The sequence below is a fragment of the Oxyura jamaicensis genome, chromosome 3 (genome assembly GCF_011077185.1).
Source record: "Oxyura jamaicensis isolate SHBP4307 breed ruddy duck chromosome 3, BPBGC_Ojam_1.0, whole genome shotgun sequence".
NCBI classification, from domain to species: domain Eukaryota; kingdom Metazoa; phylum Chordata; class Aves; order Anseriformes; family Anatidae; genus Oxyura; species Oxyura jamaicensis.
The window spans coordinates 36,465,243-36,487,335 of record NC_048895.1 but is presented as its reverse complement, the minus strand read 5'-3'; the positions used below and the strand labels follow the sequence as shown (position 1 = coordinate 36,487,335).

General features: G+C 41.8%; 1 protein-coding gene across 1 annotated transcript in view; it reads left to right on the top strand.

The window, feature by feature from the left end:
* EFCAB2 (EF-hand calcium binding domain 2) overlaps positions 1-11,030 on the top strand; it is a 30,897-nt gene extending 19,867 nt beyond the window's left edge. Inside the window, exons 3-7 of the mRNA XM_035322897.1 lie at positions 2,507-2,579; positions 7,241-7,323; positions 9,189-9,231; positions 9,334-9,400; positions 10,410-11,030. Of these exons, the coding sequence (XP_035178788.1) occupies positions 2,507-2,579; positions 7,241-7,323; positions 9,189-9,231; positions 9,334-9,400; positions 10,410-10,540 (397 nt within the window). The 3' untranslated portion in view covers positions 10,541-11,030. The remainder of the gene's footprint in view (positions 1-2,506; positions 2,580-7,240; positions 7,324-9,188; positions 9,232-9,333; positions 9,401-10,409) is intronic.
* The last annotated feature ends 11,063 nt before the right edge of the window (positions 11,031-22,093 follow it).

Genomic DNA, 22,093 nt, shown 5'->3' with positions numbered 1-22,093 from the left:
CCCACGGACACAGCCTGGTGTCCTCCTTCCTGCTTGCTCCTGGCTGGGGCGGTGGGAGCCCCCAGCCCTCACTGCACCACAACATACCTGTTGTTTATTTGTCTTTCATTTGCATCTGGGGTCTTGTAAAGTCTGCTACACTCTTCACTCTATTCTATACTGGATATAGAGCTTGAGAAAAATGTTACATCAGTGAAATGGCATGAATAGACTTTTCTGTTTATTATTTTTTTTCATTCAGCTAGTATTGTATTCATGTATTCAATGTATTCATGTATAATGTATTCAAAATCTATTTAACATAGTAAATGCACTATTGCACACTATTTTTTTAATCAAAGAACAGTCACAACAATGAAAAACAATTTATAGCTATGTTGTTCCTATGCTCACATTGCAGGGCTGTATCACAGTGGCGTGATTATTAATGGCTGACTATCTTGTATCAGAAGGTGGCAGCACAGCACAATTCTTAGCCACGATTGTAGAAGTAGGAATATTACTTCCTGAAATATCAGATACCTGTGAAGAATATGGAAAACTACCTTGGCTGACAAGCCAACACCAGTATCTGATAATTCCTAATGCAAATACAAGTTAGTAAGAAATTAAACCTGAGGAAGACAGTCTTGTTTCATTCTGCTTGTAACACACCCTGAGTCAAAGGCATCCATGACTGTGCAAATCTTGTAATTGAAAATATTATGTCTGGGGTGAAAACCATGACACAAAATTTTATTGTGTCTGCCTTACAAAGCCTGTATGAACATAAACTCACTTTAACCACCATTTTTGTCTGCTGAAAACTATGCAGTAGAAACTGAAGCTGCTGAAGTAAGCGAGAGGAAATGGCTGAGAGGAAAACATAATTATCTATCCAGGTCCTTTACGCTCCACGTTGCTACCAAATGTGGCATGTAAATCTCTTGACCAGAGACACTTCAAACCATATCCTCACGCTGACACGGGCACAGACTATGCGAAACAGCACCCAGCAGTGCAAGATTCTGCAAACTCTTTTGGGGGCTGGCTTACCTTACTTACCTTGTGGTTTTGCTGATGTGAGGGCTGAGGCAGGAGTGTGATGGCAACCTTCCTGTCTGGCAGTCTGGGATACTGGAAGTGGTGTGGGACAGCTGGGGGGCATGAGTGGTACTGGATGTTTTTCTGGGACATATTTACAAGAATTTTATAGCTGGAAAAGATGAAGGAGTGCAGGAGTGAGAGCATCAGTGTATCCATACTAGAAATAGGATGCATGGACAAAAAATACAAAAAATAGGACTAAGTGTCCAAGATCATTGAAGCCAAACTTCCATCAGTGTTCACAGAGGGCAGGGTTTCACTTGGAGTCATTTGAGCAGAGGTCTTAATTCCACAACAACTCTGTGTGTGGGATTGGGTGTTGCTTTGTAACTATTTTTGTGCAGCCTGCCTTTTCCTCTCTTTTGTCTGTAGTAGTGCTGTCACATGTGTTCAGCCAGAGTGGGAGCTCCTCAGGACCTATCTCAGAAGGCCAAAGACTGACCTGCCTACTCTTACATGTTCGGTGTGCTGTTTGAGGTCTTACTGACGTACTTTGATTTTACAGAGATCTTCTCGTGCCTACCATTTTTGTTCAGCAGTCTAATTTTCCAAATGTACTGGTGAAGGTGACGAAACCACAGCGTTTTGAAATGCGGCAGCCACCACTGCTATGTATAGTTATTGAAATGTACTTGAATTCCTGTGTTGTGGAACTGGACTGAAAACCTCTAGCAATATTGATACTTCTGCTATTTTGTTTTCAGTTGTACCATAAGTCCCAGTAGTACTTTAAAAATATATTTTCAGTACTTTTGCTTCTAGTCTGCAGTGTTGTCCAGCTTTAACTTTTTTTAGGCATTGACAATTTGAACAGAATTTTGTTTAGAACCAGAGAACAGCTGCACCAGGTTCAGCAGTAAATGCAAGCTATGAATATATTTAGCAGCATGAACAGTGTGATGATAAGCCAGTGAATTGGTCTGTTTGACTCCTGGAGCACAGCAGGGGCACAGCAGGGCTACCTCACTCCTGACCTTTTGTAATTGTTCTCTACTGCAGTTAGAATTTGTATATTTATAGTATTTAATGTAAACATATATTTTTGTCACCTTTCATCTCAATAGATGTCAAAGTGTTTTGTTAACTATGTAAAGGTAGACTTTACAGCCTAACAATTAGAGTACATCAGCTGAAAAGTAACATGCACACAGTACGCTGTACCACAAAGGTAATGCAGAATGTTTTGGGAAAGCCCCAAGTACAATTATACTCTTCCAAAAAGCTTCAGGATATTTAATGTCTATAAAAGTAGGCATTGCTTAGTGAGACATCGTCTTAAAAGTCCACATACGTATGCTTGTGCATGTGTGTGCTTGTTCATGCGTGCTCCTACGTGCAAGCTCTGAATCAATGGCTGTGTTCTCCACAGCCACACTTGTATTGCAAATTTACTGACACAGATGTTCTCTCTTTCTTACAGAGAGATTGGTTCAATTGTCAGGTCACTGGGTTGCTTCCCAACTGAGGCAGAACTTCATGAACTGCTTGCAAAGGTAAAAGTTTTAGATCTTCTCTGTACTCTTATATCTTAAACTTGCACAAGTTTGGCACTTCTGCCTTTCTGTGTGGGAAAGCTAAGCTCTTGTCTCACATGTGAAGTGTCCTGAAAGTGAATCTGGCAGTCTCTCAGGTTGCCCTTAAGCAAATGCTTAGGCTGATGAGGAACAACACTGCTGGATTAAAATGAGGAGCCTTTGACCCTCTTTTACCCCAGAAGGTCACTGTGACACTGTGCCAAGGTGAAGGGCTGTTTGTAGAAAATGGAGAAAAAATATGTTTGTTGGCTCATTAGAAAGATTGCCCTAAACCACAGTCAGATTAGGATATCCAAATCCTAACTCTCTCACTGCTCTGGACATGCCATAGACAGACACTGGATGACTAAGTAACAAAACCTGATTCTTGTACAGATGTTAAAAGAATACATCAAATTCCAAAAATATGCAGAGGGAAGGATTGCTGTTTTTCTTCACTAGATCCTGTTATCACTACATTTTATAGCCAGATTGCTCAATTTTCTGATCTTCCTGAGGCCTCCCCCAGTCTTGAGATCTCTCAGTTATAGCTAAGTAATCTTTTCTTGCATGATTGCTTAAGCTTGTAAGTCAGAATTCAGACATGCAGACTCTCAGGACCTAGAGGTACTCCCATTCCCACCGTGATGTGCAGGGATAAGGAACTTCAACCGTATTTCTCCACTGTTTTTTCCTACACTGTAATTTTTATTTCCTCAACCTATGCTTGTATTAGAAAGGCTGGTGTGATGGTACCTTGATAGGTATGGTTAATAAATGGGACAAAGAAGTGCAAAAAATTCCTCATATTGTTTTTACAAAGTGGTATGCCTTAGAGAGGTAAGAGAAGGATCTTTTCTTTTTCTCATCAGAATGCTGGGAATTGGTCTCTCTTGCTCTTTTCCCCTCTCCAACTAAAATTTGGGTGATTACATGCCTGTCTCTCCTCAGAGGCTTGTCCAGTCTCTTGTAAATAAGAATTTAGTGTGAGAAATATTGTGCTAAGTCTTGTGAAAATGGCACAACTGCTTCAGAGAATGATGTACAAGGAATGGTCAGAGGGAAAAGACTGATGCTGCGATCTGTCTGTGGTTCTGTACTCTCAGTACCAGATTGTACCAGCTTCGACTCACAAAGAGGACAAAGTGGAAAGATAAATTATTGTGCTTAATACAGATATTTTTAGTGGCATACAGAGTTAGTTGTTTGCAGTAAATGAACAGTGTAACTGAGTCAAGATACAAAATTAAGAAGAGGAAGGGGATGTTTTGACCTCCCAGGCAGGGGAACGTGGAGATTTTAAGGCCTGCCTCCCCCTCCCAACCTTTTTTCCCCATTTTTAAGCATTACTGAAAATTTGAGATAAGTAATGTAACAAAGTATGGTGCAGTGCAGCTATGAGGTGGAAAATTCTTGAGATTAGGTTGCCCAGAGAAGCTGTGGATGCCCCATCCCTGGAGGTGCTCAAGGCCAGGCTGGATGGGGCTTTGAGCAACCTGGTCTGGTGGGAGGTGTCCCTGCCCATGGCAGGGGGTTGGAATTGGATGATCTTTAAGGTCCCTTCCAACCCAAAGCAGTCTATGATTCTGTGATATACAATGGTATAATATCTATGCAATTATTGATTATAAGAGTAGGAAATTAAAGTACAAATAATGCAAGAAGAAAGAGTGCATTCAAGAGTAATGGTTAACCTTAGAGAATGCTGAACTGGAAGTTAAATCTCAAAGAAGGTTTCATGGTGTTTGTAAATGAAACCTTGGCATCGCTTCAGTACCAGAAGAACACATCTTCTTACAGAATCCTCAATGTATTATGCTAATCACTAATATCAAATTATCTTAATTTATATAAGGTACCATTACCACTCACTATGGTAATACCATTTTATCTTAATCTAGATAAGGTAAAAATTGTCTCTGTAGGCCAGTTTGTAATCATGCTACTTCTCCATTATTTCTGCCCTTTGTAAGCTGTGGTTCATTTCTGTTTCTCATTACCTGCATCTCTCAGTCATCTATCTTTCTATTAGCCTCATTTTAGCTAACTACCATATGTTGCCTCCAAATTATTCATATCTGCCAAATCACAATTTATATAAATATTTAATCTCTAAAATTATCATATACTGTTTCCTATGTTGCCTTATGCTAAATACCGTACTAAGTATCGTATGTCTAGACCTACTAAAAGAGTTAAGATTAAATGACAGGTCTAGAGATGGTGAAAGCTGATCCAAGGGTTACTACAATGCCTGTAGTTTGAAATCCCAAATTCAGTTCACTGCTCCATCACAGACCTCCTGGATAACTCTGGAAGATGTTTCTTTGTGACTCTGTTTCTTTGTGACTCACTTTCCCAAGTGTTATCTGGATAATAATAGTATGAGAGCTGAGATATGAAACAGAAGGAATGCTACAATACAGCTGTTATGGGAGCTGTCGATGTTCGCAAAGGTGGCGAGGTTGATATATATTTGGTTTACTCACATATCTATCTAATGCTAGAAATAAGATTAATTTTAACAGCTCAAGACACTTCTGGGCCTGTATACACACTGAAATGGTAGCAGTTCTTTTCCAGGTCAGAGGGAACTGAGGTTGCTCATCACCTCCCAGGACTAGGTCTGTTGTCAGGAAGGAAATGTTTCTTCACAGACTGCTTTCTGAAGGCAAAATACAAACAGCACACTAAAATAAATAAATAAATAAAAGGGACAGATAGATAAATCTGAATGTTATTTGTCAGTGAGGGCTGACACTTTCACATGTATTTGTTATGTTGAGTTCTGGAGAGGTAATTACCGGTGAGTTCTTCTGGTATGAAAATTAGGGTAACATTCAGCTGTTTGGAAGAGCAGATCAAATGTTTTTTGGCTCTTACATATGGTTTATATAACTTAACATCTTAATGGACATTTTGGGTCCTTGTTTCTTGTTGTTCTGCTTTATATAAGACATGTTTACCTATTTCTGACATATAGCTGTCATACTTATTTTTCTGTCAGTGGACTTGTGAACTAATACTAGTTGAAGCACAGATGTTCCCTAAACCATTCTGTGTGCTGATAGCTCTAAAAATTTGTGATGCATGGGATAGTTCAGTGTATTGACCAACTGTTATGTCACTGGAAAGAAATTTTGCCAGGTATTTTGTTACATCTTTGCAACAGATTGAGCAGTAAAACAAATTACTCTGTAATAATAAAAAGGTACCATTTCATTTAGCAAGAATTAGGCAACAGCTTCATTTCCTACCTAGAGATCCCTTCTACTAGGCTCACCAAAGTGCTTTTTCAAGCCAATTTCTGCTCTAAAGTAGCAAGAGGTGGCAGCTTCCTGCTTCTGGCAACCAAAATTGAATAATTCAAGAGCACTGGAAGAGAGCAAGCAGCAGCAGTTGAAGCTCTCCGTTGAAGCAACTGGATGCATCAGGCACCACCCTCTGCTCTGACGCAGCTCCCAGGAGGCAGAATCTTGCTTCGTCTTTCCCTGGCTCTGTTAGGAGGTTTCAAATCGGTGCCTGTTTGAGTCTCCTTTCACTCTGAGCTGTGTTTGTGAAGGGCCTAGCAGGGTGTCGCTGCTGCCATGTGAGACTGCAAGGCAGGCATCCAGTTTCAACACAGACAGGAACGGGCTAGCTTCAATGAGAAGACTCCCTTGGGGAGTAAAACCTTAAATTTTCAGGGAAGAGATACACCTGAGTTATGGGGAACAGTTTTTACCATATTGTTTGTCTCCTACGGAGTACAGGAATGCCATGAGAATGCTGCTAGAAGTCCACGATGTTTTGGGACTAATCTGTTAATTTATTTGGGAGGCAAAGGGAAGCTTTTCTTCATGTAGTATTTTATGGGCTGCCTTATGACTGTTTCAGACTGCCCTGAGTCAGTCTGTCTGCCTCTCTGGTCCTTCCCTTGGCGACTCTCTCTGGCTATGAAACATGTGGAGGCAACAAATTCCATCCTTGAGGTGTACTAAACTGGGGCTATGTCCAAATTAGCACATTAAATGTGCCCAGAAACGTCCTTGGGTACTGAAGCCAGCTGGCACAGAGCAGCCCTTGTCTGTGTTGGCGGATACGCACGGATCGGCTGCACCAAACGGCCCGCTGGGGAGAAGGGCCCACGGTCCCAGCGCCCAAACCGGGCCGGGAACTACCTGCTGGGGAGAGGGTTTGGTGGCACAGGCCGAAATCATGCCGGGGGGCGTGCTGACAGCTTGCTGTGATGGACGAACACATTGCACGGCTTGGGGATGTTCCAGGTCATACTAGACTTCACTCGTATGAGTGCAGTCCGAATGTTTAAACCTCTGTGGAGTTACTGTGGAAGATAACATCAGCGAGTAGGCATCCAGTTCTTTGCACGAATGGTTTCTAAGCACAAGAGGGCAATATTGAGTTGCTGAAAGTTTATGTAAGAGCAGGCCTGTTTTGCCTGGGATATTATTTCTTCCTCTAATTTCTTTCTGTTTGATCACAAGCATTTCACCCAGATGTTGTGGTGATATTAAAAACCTGATATAAATACTCAAAGTCCAAATCTGTAATTTTAATGCAGGACTCACCCCAGTTTTCTGGTTTTCCTATTAGTTTGCTAATGAGTCATATAGCCTACCATGCTTAAATTTTATTTTTAGGTGGAAGAAGAAGAAGAACCAACTGGATATATTCATCTGGAAAAATTTCTTCCAGTGATGACAAAAGTTCTTCTCGACAGAAGGTAATGGAAAGTAGATTTTCTGTGGCTGTAGTTTATTCCAGACGGACAGGGTTGATTCTGAGTGAATATATCTACAGCAATTTTATGTAGCTGGAAGGAGTACAGATTTATTTTTATTTTTAATTTAAACTCAGTCTACAGTAGTGCGATAGTGAGATTTTAGCTCAAAATGAATTAGTTTACATAAAATTATGTTGTACCTTTGGTACAAATAATACCAGCTTATAATCATGAATTGCGATATTGTGTAGTTTCTGTATTTTGTATGTGAATCAGAATTAACTTGCTATTTAACGTGCTTTGTGCAACTCTGAAAATATTATATATGCAAATTAAGGTCATAACCATTACTTCCCTGAACGTCTGGGTTAGGGTTGCTGAGAAGCACAGTCAGTTACAGTGGATTTTTAATAAGTTGTATAAATCAGCTACATGTTCATTTCTCAAAGTGACTGTCAGGTACAGTTGAATGTACACAGCTAGCACTGATGATTAAGGCTGATGAAAAAGACTGATGATCTAAAATATTGGTTGATCTAAAAGTCTGGAAAAAGAATGCTGTTCATTATTCAAAGGTACATAGAAATCTTTCCATGTACACAGGAACTTGTGCTGTTTTGATATGTTTGCACTAAAAGTAATACTACCTATAGAAAATTTATGTTTCTTTTTAAAGATAGTAACCAAGGGCTTGGGGAGACTCAGTCTGGTCCAATACTGAGAAGTTGTTTGCCCACAGAGCTCCTTTGGTGTTCTATGCATGAAGTAGATATGGGGTTTCCCCAAACCATCTGGCAGCATCCAGCGGCAGTGGGCACCCATGGGGCCGTGTTTGAGAGTCTTTGTGCCCATGCCTGGAGAGGCAACCAGGGACGTTGCTAGTGCAGGCAGGTTGCCTTCCCAGGCTTCTTAACCTTTTCTTTCTCTGGCCTTCATGGCACATTTCTGGCTCCATGCTGGTGTTTGCCCCTTTGCAAAGTGATGCCTTGCTGTTCCGGGCTCTCTCCTCCTCCTCCACCCCCCCCCCCCCCTTTCACACAAACACACATGCACAAAAACACACTTTTCCCAGGCTAGTGCAGGCTTGTCAAGACCCACATTTATCTTTTGGGGCTGTGTCTGTAGTTCACTTATCCAAGGGCACATGAGATCTGGATCAAAAAGAACAAGGTCTCAGCGTAGCACATATGATTTTTAGATAATAAGAGTGAGGCGGGTCTGGGCAAAACAACCAAGCATTTTGAACCTCTGTGGCTTTAACATCTCTTCAGTATTTTTGGGATATGGTGAGAGACTGCTAGGATGTGGAAGGTCTCCACTGCTGTACAGGGTTTCCTTTTCAGCTGTGAAATCAGGCACACATATGCATGCACACACACACACAGTGCTGCTTTGCCTTTGAAACTGTTAGTGACAGGCCTTTTTTTTTTATATCTACCAGCCTCTTTTGCTCATCATCATCTCATTAGACTGTCAAAGTCCCACTAGGTGATCTGTTGCCTAGCTACCGGCCTACCTGGACAAAACTTTGTTTTCTTGGTTTGGCAATTCTCAGTTCAGTGCATTTGCTGCGTGGAGTGATTCAGCTATTATTGATTCCTACTAACCCACTCAGCCAGCCCGGACATGCAAAAGCCATTCATTTGGCTGCTTAGCACAAGGAGAATGAAAGAGGAATAATATGGAAGACACAAGGGGTAAAGGTATGCACAGTTCCAAAAAGTCAAGCTGGAATTAAATATGTGACAGACAAACTGTAGAAAGTCGGTTTTCCCTTTCTTCTGGTACTCATATTTTATTCTTTCAGAATAGTACAGTAGCCTTACAAACAATGACTCTTAACTTTTCTGACTTAATGGTTTCAGCTACCGGCCTATTCCAGAAGATGTTCTCCTACATGCATTTGAGGTGTGTAACTAAATATACAAGTGCATAATTGCTGCAAAGAAGTTGCTGATTCTTGATTCACTATGGTTAAAACCACAACAGTTTTATTCCTTTTCTTTAAAGGCTTTAGATGAGAATAAATGTGGATATCTTACTAAAGACGAGCTGGTAAAACATATGACTGAAGAAGGTAACGTGACTTTTGTAATACCAGTATTTAAGTAAATAAACATTACATGTGTATATGGCACCTTGAGGTCCTGATTCTGCATGCTAAAACTTGCAGGAGTAGATACAGTCTTCAAACAATCCTGCTGCCTAGATGAGTGGCTGCAGACTAGAACATTTCACTAGTGAATAATGCAGGGAAAGGACACTTATCTGCCTTTTTGCAGATATTATAAGATAGAACTTTTTATTGAGTCATAATCCAATCTTGTGTGAATATTTTATGATTCTGTGCACATCTTTGTGCTTTGTAAGGATGCGACTCCTTTTCTGTCCCCCTGTAAAACTTAGATTTCAAAACGTTTCAGGGAGTTTCAGTGCTCATTCATTCCTACATTATCTTGATCTTAATTCTAGTGCCCTATGCAAACAAAGAGATTCAAAGACCAGATTTAAGTTGTATATCATGTAATCCTCAATATCCCTTGAAGAGCCTGCTTTTCTTGCGTGGCTGAGTCATGCTTGCCTGCCTCAAGTATAAAATGACAAACATGCTTTGTGCAAGACTTTCCAAGACCTATTCTTAGATGGGGACCTTGTTCTCAAAGAGGGATGCAGTAGGCCATCAACAGCTTTGAAGCTCCTAAAAGAGAAGAAAACAAGGGCCTTTCATGGTGTAAATACGAGCAAAAGGAGAGCCAAACAAGAAAGAATAGTACTAAAGTAGACATTAGAAGAATTAATTCTGACAAAGAGCATTGTTTTGAAATCCCTGTGGCAGAGACAAACAGGCTGTTTTTGGAGCCTGTGAACTAAATGGAGATCAGAAGATCCATGTGCTGTGCCTCCTTTCCCTTAAACCATCCGGCTTGGCATGCAGGGCTTTTACATGTGCAAAAGTAAAGGAACTGGATCCTTTTCTCCTCTGCATGAGGACAGAAAGGAGAGCCTTGCAAGGGAAAAGTACAGTAAGTTGCCAGCCCTGAAAGACTATTTATCAAGACAAAGGGTTAATATCTCTTCTCTTTCAGGTGAACCCTTTACTGAGGAAGAAATGGAGGAGATGCTCTCCAATGCTCTAGATCCAGAAACAAATACTGTTCACTACAGAGATTACATTTCAATGATGATAGTAGATGATCCTGAAGATCTTCCCCAGTAAAGTTTGAGATGCTGTTTGGTAACAGCAATGTAACTTGACATTTGGTTGAAATTTGAAGTGTAACAAAGCTTAACTTGTGACCTTGTGCTTGTAATTAAAATAAAATCTGTGTAGTTATATTTCCTTGGTTCTGTATATGTACTGAAATATATTCACACTTGGAAAAAGAGCTCTTGACAGAAATATTGTGTAAGGTCTGGAAAAGAAATCACAGAGTTTGATTTGAAAAATAACAGGAAAAATAATGTTAATGGAGTCAAGAAATGTCCTTAAAATTGCTTCTGAAAAAAACTAATGGAAAAGTGAGACTGGGAAAGTGGGTAATAAGTAGGTAAGTGAGTACCCTAAGATGACTGAAATTATGAAATCATGCTACTAAGATAAAACTTTTCTATCTAAAGGTAGGCCCTGTTTATGTTTAACTAATGAGGCACTGGGTAGATTACTGCTTTTAAAATAATACTGCAGATCAAATAAACTTTCTATAGTTTCTAAGTTTTGCCAAATATTTGTGTGTTGTTCACCAGAGGCAATCAAACCAGTTAATTCCATTTTATGTTACTCATCCATTGGCACATGGTATTTTGCTTCCATTTTAAACATGCAGGTAACACCCAGACCACTGTTGGAGTCAAATTTACAAACAAAATAATCCTTAGAACATTTCTGTTCAATAAACAGTTCCCCTTTCATAACCAGTTTGAAAGTCAGGAGCTTAAATTGTTCAAAATTTAGGAACATAAGACTGCAATTTGATTTTCATAAATGTATGAAGCAGTATCTTTTGAAAGACGTTAGTATAGAATACTTGTCTCCCGTACCCTTGATAAAAGACTGCTGCAGACCCCAGTGCTCTTAATTTTCTCCAGTGTTTCTATACTTTAAAGGCACAGGAGTCCTCATGTGACGTCTTTTGCTCTACCCAGTTGTTTCACTTGAGATGGAAACTCGAAGGAGCTCTTCTCAGACACAAGAGAGCTGCTGTGCTTCACAAAGAAGAGGTTAGTGCAATCTAAATACTGTGATGGAAACAGTTTGAAAGAGACTATTTTTTAAATTTTCTTTTTATCTCTATCCCAAGTTGCCTTTCACTGACTTTTTCTTAAACAGTAGGGCAGCAAAGAGTTAATGCAGATAAACATTTACCTGCTTCTTAAATGGGTTTCCATGTGGGAACCACTGTGGCACTTGTCCTAAGACTCAGCAAAGCACTGTTGTTAACACATTTACTGTGTATTTCATTTCTTTGTCAGTAAGAATGAAAACCAAAGGTAATCATTAGGGCCATAATGTGTGAAGATGCAGATTTTTGAAGATTAAAGCAAGAGCAACAAAGACCCATTAAGAAAATATATTTTTTATTAGTCTTTAGTTTCTCTTTGGAAGCTGTAATTATTTTCCCTAGGTGAATCCTTCCATTTGATATACAGTGTGTTGTACTGGATCTCAAACACAGCTGGTGTGCATACAAGTTTCATTCATATTCTGCAGTCTGGGAGCCACTGTCAGCCTCATCTTGGATGTCAGCAGGAAGATGCTCATTTCAGGAAATCATTTCGTAGCTCTCAGTGCTCCAGAGAGCACAATTTGTGTCTGGTGGTGCTAACCCAGGGGCCACCTCAGCTACTGCTGCATCAAATCAGGATGCCCATGTACAACACGGTTACATTTCATAGTACAGATAGGATCTTAACATACATCCTTTGACAATACATGTAATTTTTATCCTGCGGTCCTCATATGAAAAGGAAGAGGGTATTCGTGCAAGTGAAAAGTGGTACTGTGTCTGAATTTATCACACAGCAACTCCTCCAGCCCCAGCTTTTTATACATCTCTCGAGGAAAGATAACGTGCAAATACAACGGATAAAGGCACGTTGCAGTCCCGACTTTGGGCACAAGCAACCACATTCAGCTGCCTAGAGGGTTTCCAAGCAGCAGGTGAAGGAAGGGTCAAAAAAAACAATCTCAGATTCTGTAAGATCCTAAAATCAGAGTGCTCCCTGCTGGCTAGGATCACATGGAAGTGATCTGACCAGCCTGTGAAGGAGCTGCTCCGTGGGATCCCTAGGAAGCAGCCAGGCAGTGCTGCACTTGACTCTTGCATTGCACTTGTCTCCCACGAGTTGCCAGCCCCTGTCGTGCCCAGCTGGCTCCCCGTGGTGGTGCGGGGCTGCCTGGGGGGCTCTGAAGCTCCCCAAGATGGGCTCCACGAGCACCCTGCATCCCCGTGCTCCCAGGGATGAGCGGGGTCCTGTAGCCTAGGGAGTGCTGGGAGGGAGGAGGCTAAGCGAACCATTTTGCTATCACTAAATAAATTTCTCATCTTTAAATCTGAAAGGAAAAAGCATTACTTCGTTCTCTTCCTTGAGATGGACAAATTTAACTTTGTCTATGCTGCTGAGCGGTTTTGAGCTGTCTCTTGCTACATGCCTCTCCCTGCTGGCTGTTTTGCCTCTTCCCCCAAGATCAGGAACCAAGATACAGGAGCGGATTGCACCAGGAAGCCTCTGGGGAGAAACCGGCCTAGCACCTGGACTGGATCCACACAAGGAGGCAGAGCCAAGGCTTTGAAGAAGCTGGAGAAGTCAGAGGCTTTTTGACCTAGTTGAAGGAGGGAGAGGGAAGGGAATTCATTATGCTGACATAAAAAAAATAAAGAAATCAAAGAAGCAAATGTTGGAAGCCATATACAAATACAACTGAATCAGCAGGCTGTTTACATCATGACATTGTAGGCTGGACAAGACTTTACTTGTTTAAAACATGAAGTAGGTTCAGCTGTGTCAGGCCCCATCTGGTATATAGGGAGGCCTTCTCCTTAGTCTTACTGTTACTGTGGAGAAGCTCCTTCAGCTGCTGAACCTGCATTTGGCAGCCCAGCTGCTTGTACGGTAGGTAATACATTGCTTCTTATGTTTCCCTCATCACATTCAGAGCTGTTTCTCCAAAACACTTCTCTGTCTGCTAGTGGCAGTCCCATATATATTCATGTTTATTGGCTTCAACATTTTCCCATTGCAATGCATACCAGGATGGTATTGGCAGTTCCTGTAGGCTCTCCACTGACTGGTCAGAAACAGAAGTTGCAGGACTTCCTCCACCAAAACACTGAAGGGCCAGCATCAGACCTGGGACTTGAGGAAAGGAACCGGGCTGTTCACCAGTGCTTCCTTCACACATCTTTTCACGAAGGTAAGAGCCTGCAAAATGTTCCCCATGTTACTGCTGTGTTAAGAAACTTCCTTGAACTTTATTAGTCCAGGTCTTCTTGTTGCCTTGCAGTTCCCTGCAAATTTTAGCTCACAACAGGCATGCCTAATAACTGTGCTAGGTGTGTTTGGCACTGCAGAGGAAGGGTGAGGACTGTCAGGGGCAGGCACCACATTCGAAGAAGATTGAAGGTGTCTGAAAGGGGCCAGGCAGGACTGGTTAGGGGCTGGGAGATGCAGCAAGAGGCTTTCATGGAAGGAGAGGTATGTTTTCTGGCTCCAGTAGGGGTAGGGGAAATGAGATTAAGGGTGCTTCTGGAGAAGAGCAGGATACAAAGGTCTCAAGAGACAAACATTATAGTATCTGCTGTTAAATTAGAAGAGTGTAGAAAGGACAACATATGACAGGTTATTTTGGAGAAATCCACTGCCTCTTGAGCTAAAAGCTCTGCTAGCCTGCACAGCCAGCTCCTGGAACCAGTGGTCCTGCCTCCCATCCAAAGTTTCTCACAAATTTGTCACCAAATGTCTTTTCTTCCCACTGCCCAAAAGGTTGGAATTATCCATTGTCCCAGTGGGAAGCACTGTGTTCCTGCTTTCTCCCTCAGCCTGATCATTGCAGCAGCTGCCTCTGAAAGGCAGAAAGTCTGGCAAAGATGGGAGTTATAAATGTGGGCAATTTATGGAGAAGTCCTGTCTCCCAGCAGTTTCACTGATTCACTTATGTGCAGGGCTGCCATACTGAGAGACCTAGACAGGCTGGAGGAATGGGCTGACAGGGGCCTTACAAAAATCAGAAAGGGCAAATCCTCGATAGCTTTGGCACCCTTTGGGGGTGCCAAACAGCAGCCCTCAGTCCCTACAGGGAGAGTATGAAGACAACAGGGCCAAGCCCTTTAGTGGTGTATGGTGAGAGGATGGGACAGATGGGATACAAGCAAAAGCTTCTTCACCCTGAGGACAGCCAGGCAGTGGAGCGGACTGCATATGGAATTCATGGAGTCCATGGATGGTTTCAAGACCTAAATGAATAAAACCCTGAGCACCCTGGTCTGATTGCAGAGCTGACCCCGCTTTGAAAAGGGGTTAGACTGGAGACCTCCTGAGAGATCCCTTCCAACCTGGGTTATGGCATGATCCTATAATCTGTGGAGCCACCTGTCAGATTCTTCTAACTAAGTATGAGCATAAGGAGAAGATGTGAGAACGTGGTCTCTGCTGACTGGAGACATGGGTTGCTCTAGGGGACATTCATCTGGTGTTGCACAACCTTACAAAATTCTCTGGATATAGCTGATACAGTACTTGCATCTTTTGCTGGGATGGTCTTCTAGCAATAACTGGTAAGTCTTCAAAACCATTGTTTCTCAAAGGATACACAGCCTTGTGCTGAGTCTTCCCAAAACAGTTAAATCTTGCCCTCATTGAAGGCTTCTCCTGCCACTTTGTATTTATTCTGGGGAGAGCCACTTCCAGGTAACATACCCAGTGGAAGTTCTTTATAAGCTCATTGTCATTTACATCTTTTTAAACACCTAAAGACATAGTAAAGAAGGGATCAATAGCTCAAGGACTACAAGATGCCATGAGATCTAGGTACAGTCTAGTGAATGGAGTACACATCTTGGAGAACTCCATGATTTCTCTTTCCGAGCCCATCACTAAGGAAAACTTTATGACTTTGCCCCCACAAGAAAGACTGCAGGAAGATCCCTAGAACTCTTCCCTCACAAAAAGGCCCAGTTAACACATCCTATAATTTCTGTTCCTACACCACAAAATGTTGATGCCACCACCAGGACAGTTTCCATTAATCACAACACTTAAGACCAGGGAGCCTCCCCATCTGTTGCCTGCTCCACCATCCTATGAAGTAGGCATTTATTTTGCCTACATCTTCAACTGAAACCCACTGCTGGCTCCTTCAATTACCTGTATCATACCTCCGTGAAGGAGAGCTAAGGAGACTGAAGACTCTTCAGGACCTTTCTCAGAACAGAAAAGAACTTGTGATATTTTTCCTTCTTTCTCTTGTTTTGGTCTCTCTCTTGGTTCTCCTTTACCTTGTTTCATTAATCCATTTGCATTATAACCTGTGAGGGTTGAAAACACAAGACTTTAGCTCTGCCCTGCACTGTTGATGCCCTACTGTGTGCTCTGATGGCGATTACTTAAGACAGTATCAGCTGCCCACATCAGGGTGTCATTTATCACTGGATCTAGACTTGCTGCCACTGAAATCAGTGCTGGCAAAACTTGTCTCCAGTAAGGGGAAGGACCTGGGGTTTTGGTTTAAGGGGGAGGGTGGCTGGGATGCTGGGGTCCTGCCAAGGCTGGGACTGGAATGGAAAGCCACGATTTTTTAAGTCCTGTAATATAGTGTTATCACTGTAAGAGGGGGAAGCACAGTCCTGACAGTAGGGCAGCAGGTTGGCAGCCAGGTTTAATTCTAAGACTTTTAAGTGGCATTGGGTAAGTCATGTAATCTCTCTCTAGCTGAACTTTCCATCTGTAAAGTCAGAGTAATTGCAAAGAATAAGAGATGGGGAAGCTATCTTATCTACCCGGACCATCGGTGTTTTGTATCACTAACTCTGATGGTTGCACAGTGTCTGGTACTGTGATGTTCTGATGAAAATCAGTGTCTACAAACCTCCCTCTCATATCACAAAGTTCTCAGCCTTCAGGTCTTTTGTTTCAGGCTGTGCACTCAGGTCACAACTTTTAAACAGGTCAGTCTACAGCAAGTGTGTTTGTTTTCATTGAACACTGCTGTTTCATAGTGCCTCACATCATGATAGGCTTGACTGTAAAAGAAACTATTGAAACATTTGGCCTTGCTGTTGGAGGGGTTTTTAGGGCACGTCAGTACAAGGCATGGGGACCAGGCTGATTTAAAAGCTAAATAAAGTTGTAGGCTGAAACAAAGCAGAGTCTCCTGTTTAATCCATTTTGAATACCTGGGGCTACCATTTGGCTTAATATAGTTCTGAAAGCCAAGAAAATGTTATTCATTATGCTCAAAAGATTGATCACAGCATTTATATCCTGAGGCCCGAATCCTGAAGTCCTTATTCAGACAGAACTCCCATTGACTTCAAAGGGCGTTCTGTCTGCAGAAGAGCTTCAGAAATAGTGATGTACTGGCTCATAAGGCACTGCGAAAACCTTTTAGTCTCTATAAAAGAACCCTCATTTGTGGAAGATCTAACAGATGTACAACCAGCATGCAAGTTGTGTCACTGAAATGTCCAGAAACACAAAACCACAGGAACGGGTAGTTAATTCTTCTCTACATTAATGCAAGCAAGATTCAACAAGAGTCAGCAGACAGAACTTTTCCGTATTGTTCAGACTACAAAAAGTCAAATCTAGGGATGCTACTGCATGAAGGTTTAAAATTATGTCTTCCTGCCATTACCCTGGAAACACTGCAGCCATAAAAACACATATATGTTGCTTCTGTGATTTCACATATTAAAAATTTCTTTTATCCTGGACTCTAATTATTCCTTTCAGAAGTTCTTTTAGAACAGGCCTTCCTGTTCTAAATACCTGCCCAAATGTGAGCATAAAACTAAACAGTGTGAAATAAGATGCTTTCATGTAAAGGAAAGCCTTTGGATATGTCCTGCCAATATATCCAGCAGTCTCTTTCCTGACAAGACAGCAGCATCCTTGGGTGGAATGGGTCCTAGGCTTTATGTTAGGGTATGCAGCCATGGCTTCCCCTAGAGACCAACCTTGTGATTGAAATAACCTGAGTGGATATCTCAGGCTTCCAGGGATGTGATTTTTGGAGCCGGTGTGCAGAATTTGAAGCTATCTGAGGTCTTCCACATTGGCAAGTTGTCCAAATTCTATGCGTTACGAAGTTTTACAGTGATCAATACTAAGGATGTGGTAGAGTCCAGCTGGAAACAAGTAGCAAAGGCTGAAATTTAGCTTCATTTTAATTTAAAAGACAGTGAAGGAAAACTCAATAGTTTAAGGTTTTTCTTTGTTGAAATTTCTGCTTGCATAGAGAAGCTGCACTCAGTATTGCAGAGGTAAAAAAACAAACAAACAAAAAAAAACAAAACAAAAACAACAACAACAACAACAAAAAAAAACAAAAACAAAAACAAAAACAAAAAACACCAGTAGCCAGTTTTCAAATGTTGTTAAGGTGTTGCACTGAGGAACAATGCCATTCTTCAGAGCTCCCTCCAAACACAGAGGTAGGTCTGAATTCAGATCAAATTTGGTGGAAAACTGAGAACCTGTCTCAGGGCTTCATCAAAGGAGGAGTTTTCAGGAGATTTCAGGGAGAGTTTGTTAAGCTAAATGCAATGAACTATCAACTGTTGAGATCAACAGGGCTGAAGTACCTTACAAAGTTGTGTGACGAGGAGTGGTGTGAAGCAAAGCACTGCAACCAGAGGGTCCTTGCTCTGTTGCTGCACCAGAGGCAGTTTGTAGATTTTTCTAGGACGTGTTACATGACATGTCTAGCTGCTCAAGTTTCCATTCAGTTTACAGAGGTTGGTTTGAGTCTAACGTGTAGTTGTTTGAACGTAGTTTGTTCTCCTTGAGAGCTTCCTCTGGTGCTTCAGCATCTGGAGGCACAGTGCAGTGCTGCTGTCCTTCACCTTTCGTATTACAGGAGCCCTATGAAGTTCAAATTGGGAATAGTTTCATTGTGGTGTATGCTCTAACAACAAATATTATCTAATCTAAGAACATGGAAGATGCAAGGGAGGGTGGGGCGACAATAAAACCAGTTACATAGTCTTTTTGTAGTTATATCATTTTATTTAATTATAGTAATTTACAATTTCCATAAACAAGTTATGAGTTTCCTCTGGTACTCCTTTGCCAAGACAGGTTTCTTTTTGATGTCACACCAAGTACATACACTGAAAGCATCTGTAAATATGCACTGAAAACAGAGGTACAAGGAACTGTTGAAACCATGCAACCATTGGTTTTACACCAAGGTGAAGAAAGAGGTTCTTCCTTTCCTACTGGCAGTGTGCTCTTGGGCTTCCATGAAGATGTTCTCACTGAAATCTTGTGACCCAATGGGGTCAAACTGAGTGACCATGAAGAAAGGAGGCATGTGAAAATGTGTCCTTTGGATCTTCTCATATAAAGGATGGAAACTTTTTTTCCCCATCTTCCCAAACAAGAAGGGATACAATGCCTTCTGGCAAAGCAGTATAACGTGAGTTGCATTAGCTGGTTATCTCTCTGCTTTCCTCTTCAGAAATGCACCATCTCTTCTGCATAACACGGGATTAGTTGGAGTAGGGGATCTTTCCTAGGAACTTACTCTTTAAAACAGGTAAGTGAATACTGGGGACAGTAGCAGACAACACAGAGCTACAAAAGAGCAATAGGGATATTTCTTTATAAGGACTTTTTTAATTGCCAGAGGCATGTTCTGGCAGAGATGACAGCGATACACACTGAGGGGATGAGAGGAGAATAATGATAATGCTGCTTTTAGTGGAGATGGCAAAATTTTAACAAGCGATTCCCACAAATGCCATAAGCTCTCTCTGTAGCATCCCTATTTCAGGTGTTGGGGTATGTGCCTCTTAAATACACTGAGAATGGCCTATACCCATGGATGTTAGTCCCTATTTGTGGAAGAAGATGGCCACTTTGTAAGCCATGCTACCAAGCCCTTGAGAGCCAGAAACCATTGTTCCCATAGGAGACAACACCAACTGGGAGCATACAGCTATGAAATGAAGAGAAGGAATGTTCTTCCATTTCCACATGTTCACATTTTCAACACAGCAGTTGGGCACCATTGCTCACTCCCTACCTGTTCTCGCTGAGGAATCAAAGGCATTAAAATGATCCAGTCACAATGGGGAAATGGTGAACGAGAAACACTAGACATTTGGGACAGAGGCAGAAGTTAGAAAAAAAAAAACTCACAAAATACACACAAGTAGATGTGTTGAACCTATATGCCTTTTACATGCAAAGATCACACCCCAAACAGCTAATGTCAATCATACCCAGCTTACAAAAAGATGAGTCCAAGAAAAAACATTTAAATTCAGAGAACAAATTCTTCAGACACAAATCAAGATGGGAAGCAAGGTCTAATTAAGTGGCAATGACTTGCTGAATAACGTTCCTACAAAATAGGAAGAACCGACACCTGCATTAAGAGTCTGAGACTCCCAGAGAAACAGTGTCTGCCTGGGCAAAGGTGACAACTTCAAGAGATCAGTAGCCATGGAAATGTCAGTAAACAGAATGAATTTTAGGAAACTTTGACAATAGGGTAAGCAGTAACTGGAGAACCCTTCAGAGGCAAAAATACATGTACGGCCATCTCCACAGACATATGTTGTACAAACAGTTCTTATTTTTTTAGATACACAGTGTGTTCTCACTGACATCAATAAGAAAGTATCTTGGGCAAAGACTTTGTAGTATCTCCTTTATGGAGTAGCCACATTTTTGAATTTGTGAAGGCCCTGGTTTTAGAAACTTACAGTCAAACTCACTCTCAGTTCTCATTTAATTAAGAAATAATCTGCTTTCCTCACTTCTGGAAATAGCTTCAAAAATAATAAGAACAATCTGAAAATAAGTAGCACTGGAAGACTACAGCATGCCTTTCTAACCACAGCTCATGTGTGTTGTACTGTCCTTTGTTGGAAGCCAAATTCTGATTCCTGCTGTTCAAATATGATTCACATTTCTGCAATCAGTGAGGTCTGTGAGGTACACCATCAGAAACAGCAGGTAAACAGTGATGGGGAAAAAGGCAGGAGCATTCTCAGACACACACACAGCTTGCCTGGCCTTTTGTACAGCTGGCAGAGCACCAGATCTATGAATCAGCTAATGAATGTATCTCAAGAAGCAAGAGACGAAACAATGCATTCATCACTGCTAAAATTTAACTTTGTAACTTACCTTTCGGCAACAAAAATTCATAACAAGGATAATAAAAAGGGCAACAGAGGAACATTCTTCTCCTTTCTTTATTGGAATAACTTGCTGTTTGTCCAGCACTCATGTGCACCGAGCTGAGACCAGCAAGTTCACTTTCCTTTTGTTATGCTATGAACTGAGTATAGACCATAAGGTTAAAACTTGTGCATTAAATGTCTGCTCTGCTGGTGAAATCTTTTAAGCCTTACAACAGTTGGTTCAAAGGAACAGATCAGATTCTGTTTGCATGGCATTTTTAAGATGGCATGTGAATTAAGTGACTCTGTTCAGAGATGGCTGTCTCCAATCCCTGCTGATCAAGGACCGTTCCTCTGCACAGTGGCATTTGCTGTGACACCTGAGGAGAAAGCCATGCTCTGCCCACCCTACAGCCCCACTACAGCTGGCTCCAGCAGACTCTTGGTAGGTGGAGCTGGCCGCAGCTTTCATATTGCCACTGCTGCTTCACTGACAATGCCAACAGTGACTATCGAGAACAAATTAAAGACAGGCTAGGCTGCAGAAAGACTGGGGGCACGTGCCTGATCGGAGGCATGGGGGTACCTCTGGGGATGCCAGGAAGGGGTCTCAGAATTCCCCTCTCCCAGCTCCTTAGAAGAGGGCTCACAATTAACATGACTGTATTCAGCAAGCTCTCTATCTCCTGTGTTCCCATCATAGATTCGCTTTTCTTACAAATCTGAAGTCAGATGGGTATGTCCCCATATAATGGCCTTATCAGCAGGGTCCCTTTTAAAACCACGTGTACCTGAGCTGGATGTACAGAGTACAGTTTGTATAAGTAGCTATTTTCTGGCCCATTAACACTTGTACTGTTGAATGCAGGAATAGGCTGTTGCTGGAGGACAGGGATGCTATGGAATACAGAAGAGCATGTACACCGCTTTGGTTGTTGTATCTCTGACCAACATCAATGCGCAAAGCTGCAAATTAAGGGAACTGCACGGTGTTTAGCCCAGAGCCTTATCTAATGGGTTGTTGTAAATAAAGTCTGTGCATTGCTAGAGCCGTTTGCTGGAGACAAAAGCCGTACTAGAGGCAAAACAAGGCAGTATGGTTTATCTACCCAGTTTCATGGTATTGTGTAGATCTTTCTTCCTCATTGCTCTAAAAACATACTACTTATGTTCCTTTGTGTTGTCTTCGCCTGTCCTGACTTCTGGGATGTGCCAGACCTATGCAGTAAGGGAACCCGCAGTGCCAACCTGCTCTCATTGTCTCCTACCTGTCCTCACGCCGGTGCATCCAAAGGACAGCATTATTTCTGGCACTGAAGGAGCAAGAGCAAGCTGTGCCTTCTTCATCGGGTACTTGTTTGGGTCAAAGGTTCATATGCAAGAGCATACTTTTCACTGCATCTTCCTCCTCCTGGAGA